The sequence below is a fragment of the Zonotrichia leucophrys genome, chromosome Z (genome assembly GCF_028769735.1).
Source record: "Zonotrichia leucophrys gambelii isolate GWCS_2022_RI chromosome Z, RI_Zleu_2.0, whole genome shotgun sequence".
In the NCBI taxonomy this organism is placed as follows: Eukaryota; Metazoa; Chordata; class Aves; order Passeriformes; family Passerellidae; genus Zonotrichia; species Zonotrichia leucophrys.
In genome coordinates, this window is record NC_088200.1 from 28,443,098 (window position 1) to 28,449,097 (window position 6,000).

Consider the following 6,000-nt stretch of genomic DNA (forward strand, 5'->3'; position numbering starts at 1 on the left):
AATATCTTTAAGAGAACCTATCCGCAGTGGCTTGCAAAAGTGTAATTTCTGTCTTTATCCTAGGTTTGTTTGTTTGTTCGCTTGTTGTGTGGTTTTTGTTTATTTGTTTCTGATTTTTTTATTGGGGAATATATTGGATATGTAGTGAACTTCATTTTTCCATGTGTACATGAGATAAAATTACACTGTTGTCTTTGCTGGAAGCGAGATTCCCCCTTTTCCCCTCCCCCTTCTCCAGTCACAGGCTTTGCCCTTTATTGTAGAGAGTTCAGTGTATCTTCGGTCTTTTCTCTTCATTTATCCTTCTAGCTTCAAAGAGAGAACAGTTGAGAGGCAGCTCCTTCAATAGTTTGTTTCAATTTGGTCGTCTTTCCAGTTGTCTCCCAGGCTCATAGGCAGTGTTGTCACAGGGAGGTTTTATCTGTCTTTGTTTTGCTACAACCAGTATCTAATTTCTTTAAGAGTTAGAACTCTTCTTCTTTTTTTCCCCCATTCTTTGTCATTGTTCGTAAATTGAGCTTTTATAGCAACAAATAAGGCAATTTTGTGTTTTCACTGAGAATTTAATTTGTTTCAAAAACCTTTATGGTCCTTCATTCATGCAGTTGAGGAATAGCTGGTCATCTAAAACAAACTACTATGTAATTACTTAGCTAGCTGTTTGCATTTTGGAGCTTCATTTTCAGTTGTGGCCTGTGATCTGCTTGCTGTGTAGAAATGATTTGTGGGGGTCATGTGACCTCCGCTAAAGCAGTACTCTCAATATTTTTTTAATGTGCTTTTCAGTTTCTGGTTAGTTCCTTCTCTGCTCACTTCTGTTCTTTTCTGTCCAAGATTATTCTTCACCTAACTATTCTACAGACACTTGGTCTCCTTGAAATGTTCAGAATTACTTTAGACCTCCTGATCTTACAAAAAGAAAGGAATTTTGCAGATTTAAACTAAAGAGTCTCACAGAGCACTTCCTGTTTCCTCAGCAAGTGGTTAGACGGGTGTGTCTAACAACCCAATTAATTTTTGCAAGTAGCTGTGAGGGAAGTCTAATGCACTGAAAGAGTAAAGCAATACTTTGCCAAAAGTAAGTGTTGACCCTGAAGATAATTTTTAGAAGTCTGTTGAATAGTTTTATGAGTTGGCATACTACTGTGAGCTGTGTAATACAGTATTTGATTTAACATTTGACATACAGATGCAATCTTTTTCTATTTCCAGTACACCTAAAATTGTCATCTGTTTACTTACAGAGCTGACCCTTTATCCAACATGGTTCTTACTTTCTCTACTAAAGAAGATGCCATTGCTTTTGCTGAAAAAAATGGTATGTATTGTATGTATGGGCCATGAGAGGTTCATCCTTCTATAGGCAATCTTGATCTCAAAGTATTAACAATAGAATAAGTACAGGATAAAGTACCTTCCCTCTTTTCTGCAGAGTTGGTAAACTAGTGTTCTACATGGGGAGGAGGAAAATGAGAAGGGAGGATATTTCCAGGGGTATTGAAGGCATTGACTTTAGACTTTCCACTGTCTAGAAAGGTGTTTCAGCCATTATTATTATTATTGAAATGTAATATTAATGTTAAAATTGTTTTGCACCTGTCTCTGCTTTAAATGAGAGCTGAATCACAGCTTGCTCAGGTCTTGGAGGAAAGTTAAATACTTCAGGTGTATCCCAGGGTTGGTGTTCCAGCTGCATGGTGGTGTGATCTTTGCCTGAAGGTTTAACATGAGCATCTCAGTTCTTACTAAGGAAAACTGTCAGAGGTCCTGTGAATGTTTGATAATAAAAAAAAACAGAATTAAATTATTACCATGTAAGCATCTTGGACTTCATTTTTGGCTATATTGTAGCATAGATTTATTGTAGAAGAAACCCAAGAGGATCATCAAATCCAACTCACTGCTCCTCACATGACTACCTAAAAGGAAACCATGTGACTAAAAGCGTCACTCCAATGTTGAGCTCTGAGAAACTTAGTGTTCTGGTCACTTCCCTGGGAAGCCTGTTCCCATGACCACACTCTCTCTGTGAATAAGGTTTTCCTATTGTTGAGTCTGGGCTTGCCCAGAAGCAGTTTCATTCTATTCCTTGTGTCCTGTCTCTGGTCACCAGAGGGGAGATGAGCACATCCCCTCGCTGCTCCCCATGAGGAACCTGTAGATTTAGGATGTTACACCTAACTCTGCCCAGCATTAGAGTCTAAACACATACGCTTGGTGATTATTCTTATTTGTGAAAAAGACAGTAGAAAAGCCAGTATAATTACTTATTAGCTATTAAGGCAATGTTATATCACAGGGAATTTATCTGTAAACTTAGTTAGGCTTGTATTTCCTGACAGAATGAAGGTACCACAAACCATACCCATAATCTCAGCCTTTTGAATATTCAGCAGTCCTTTTTTCTGTTAGCATGAATTTTTTGCTTCTCTCTTTTCTTTTGCTTTTTTTCTTCTTTTAAATCAACTTCATTTTCCTTAAAAAGGTTAGCTTGATGCTTAGTCCCTGTGGATGTGAAGGTGATTAATTACATTGAGATAAAGCCAGGAATAAGGCACATGAAGTGTAAGGTTCTTCAAAAGTCTTCCCTGTGGTGTGCAGCTTTCAACTATATTTAGGCTGGGGTAAATAGTAAAGTTCCTTGGCCAGACCAAATTATGCAAAGTTGTTAGAGGTTGATATTATGCATCACAAACATGGTAAGTCCTTTAGCCTGTGCATCTAAGAAACGAAACCATTTAAAGTTCAATTTACTTGCACTTTTTAATAGTAAAAGGTAGAATATAATTTGTCTGTTCCTCTTTAAGTGGAAAATTTTTTGGCTTAGTACTAATTTTATTGAAAAATAGGTTCTATTATCTAAGAAGTGGATAGGATCACATTTGCACTGGATAACCTGTGCAATTTTATTAGTGTATTTTACTGTTTTATGAACAAATGAAATTTGGGAGAATTTGGCACTATGTTTCTGTATTGTTCATATTATTTCTTGAACAATTCAGCATATAGGAGAAAAAAAATTATTGTAATGACCTGCTTATGTCATCTCTTTGTAGATGATATGTTTTATCTTTTCAAAATGCAGACTAAGTAAAATGCATTTGTTCACTGAAGAAAGTTTATGCCTTCCCTGAGTTAGAAATTACTCCATTGGGCATGAAACCAACTAAACTAAGGCTATGACTTGGTATTAATATTAGTAGTTCAATATTCACTTAGCTTGCACTTCTAATTTAACCATAATTGAGATGCACTGTACTTTTCTGTAGACACTGACTTGCCTAACTTTTAATTTCATTTTTCATTTATGTGTATGATATGTGCATAGTATTTTCTGTAGTGATAGCTTCAATATCATGTGTAGCTAGAAATACAAATTTTACATTATTTAGTTCTGCTTTTTAAGAGACATTAGAAATTTAGGCAGACATTTACACTGGAAGTTAGCTTCATAACCAAGATAGTATTGAGACATAGCTATGTCTAGGAACACAAATAACTACCTCTCCCTGTGGCTCCTGTGTGAACCGCACAAATATTCCATGACAAAATTCCTTAAGAACCTGGAATGTAATTTCTGAAAATTCTAGATATTGCAGGTTATTTTGGTACAGTTAGTAAACTTAAGAGTTCTTTCTCACCTAACAACTTAAGATTTCTTTCTGCCTGCCCCATCTGATGTGTTTTCTAATGTTGGAGTAGCAGCACTGGATACAGTAACAGGAGACATTGCTGTCCAAAATTACAGTTGAGGATGGTCTGAGTTCTAGGCAAGGAGGTAACATTTTTAATTGGAAGAAATGAAAAATTCTGACTGTTGACCTAATTTTTTTCCCTGTCTGAATCACTGAAGCAATTGTTTAAAAACATACAGCTTAAGTAACAAGGATGGAGAGTTTTTCTACTCCACAGTAACCTTTAGTCAGGTGGTGAGGGTGTTCTTCCAGAGAAGGTGAAATCTGCTTTCTGTCTACTTGGCTTGTATAGCAGCGCTCTGGGCAAGAGTCACTTCCCCCAGTATTCTGGTATTTTTATAAAAGTGACCTCTGCTCTCTGTTGTGAACACCTCAAAATGCTGGTCTGAAGGAGTCTGTTCCAAAGAATGGTGGCCTCTTGCAGTCATTAGTTACGTGTAACTGACTTTATGCATTTTGGCTATCTGTGGCAGTGCAAGTCATTGTGCTGGCAGTTGCAAATCTCTTTTAGAGGCACTCGGCCCCTCTCCATCTGGTGTATAAAAAGATGAAGCAATACCTTGGGGCTGTAGATTCCATTCCAGCAGCCAAGTGTCTCAATGTTAGGTGTTACAATGTTGAATGTTGCAACACTGAAGTCTGTCTCTGGATCTAGTTCTGGCTGTTTACTCAAGCTTATATTTTTTAATCAGAACAGGAGGCAAAAGCCAGTGTTTTCACAGATGGAAAGAATATGTTTTTAAAGTCCCTGTTCAGTGTTTCTTACAGAGAATAGTTAACTTGGAAATTAACACTGATTGAGGCTGATAAACATGAAGAAAATGTTTATGTGACGTTTGTGAATACGCAAAATTGATGCAGTGACTTGACAACTTGTGTATCTTACAGAATATTTTGATGTGTAGCTGTATCTTGACTGTTTACTGCGAGCACCTTAAGTATAAAAATTCAGATATATGTTAAGAATTTTAGGGCTTGCAAGTTTCAGTTTTAAAACCAAGTAAAGTAGTGTCTTATGAGTATCACTTAAAACTGCATATTTAACCAATTCTGGCTTCAACAGAAGTATCTCAACTTTGAGTGAAATACTGCAGCTAAAGAGACCAAACTTCGGAATACTGAGTGCTGCCCTGGCAACTTTCCAGGCACCTGGAGACTGCAATCAATTTGCATTTTGATTTACATAAACACTAATGTCTCCACCTCCTCTTTTCTGACATTTTTAAGCATTTCTCTTGCTTAACTATCGCATAATTTACTTGTCTTCTATCACTTAATTCCCTTTTCTTTTTACTCCTAATTTTTTATGTTCTTATAAAAAATGTTAAGTATTAAAGTCCTTTAAAATGTTAAGTATTAAACTCCTTACTAATGTTGAAGTTTTTTCTTTGCTTTTTAGTTTTTTTGGTCCTCCCTCCCACCCTTCTTTTTTTATCAGCTTTCCAAGGTCTCCATTGTCTCCTAGCCTTTGATAATGAGCTTTTGTATGTTATTTTATGGCATATGTTTTCTTACCTTCTTCTTTTCCTGTGCCAACATGCACAGAGCCTTAGTGCTCCTGTGTGCTGTAGAATAGTGGTGCCATGAACTTACAGGACAGTCAGTCTTCCCTGTTGAGCTTTTCATTGAAGACTGTCAGGTTTTTTTGCATGGAGGTCTGTGTTATGGTCAAGTCTTGACATCTCACAGAATGGTCATTTGCCACATTTATGGCATTTTATTAATCTCTGTTGCCAACTAGAAAGGAACAGATTAGTGGGTGCCTACATTGAAAAAACATACTAAAGTTAAAGCCTTTAAGTTGGATCTGCTGTATATTGTATGCTGAGGATATAATTCTTGTTCTTTCTTGTCTCACCCTGCCATCACCCCATAACCTCTAGGCTGGAGTTATGATGTTGAAGAGAAGAAGATGCCAAAACCTAAATCCAAGTCTTATGGTGCAAATTTTTCTTGGAACAAAAGAACAAGAGTGTCTACAAAATAGGTTGGCATTGGGTGTGTGACTGTGAATAAAGTCAGCTGTGCTGTATTTATAGTCCATGTATAATACATCTCTTAATCTCCTAATAAATTTGACCTTTAAACTGCAGATGCATCTTGTGATGTCTATTTAAAATGGTTTTCATATCTCCAATTGAACCTGTTACAAACTTCCCTATAAATAGAGGAGATTTGAAGTGTTCTTACTTCTAAAAACTTGCTGTACATTCCTCTCAAAAGGAATGTTTGAAATCAGCTGCAACTTTAGAGGTTATGATTGATCTTTGATGGTAATTTTATATCTACTATCCTGTTTAAACTT

General features: G+C 36.5%; 1 protein-coding gene across 1 annotated transcript in view; it reads left to right on the top strand.

Moving 5' to 3' along the window:
- The window catches only part of NDUFS4 (NADH:ubiquinone oxidoreductase subunit S4), a 47,732-nt gene extending 41,945 nt beyond the window's left edge, over nt 1–5,787 (top strand). Inside the window, exons 4-5 of the mRNA XM_064736636.1 lie at nt 1,245–1,318; nt 5,579–5,787. Coding sequence (XP_064592706.1) covers nt 1,245–1,318; nt 5,579–5,682 — 178 coding nt within the window. The 3' untranslated portion in view covers nt 5,683–5,787. The remainder of the gene's footprint in view (nt 1–1,244; nt 1,319–5,578) is intronic.
- The last annotated feature ends 213 nt before the right edge of the window (nt 5,788–6,000 follow it).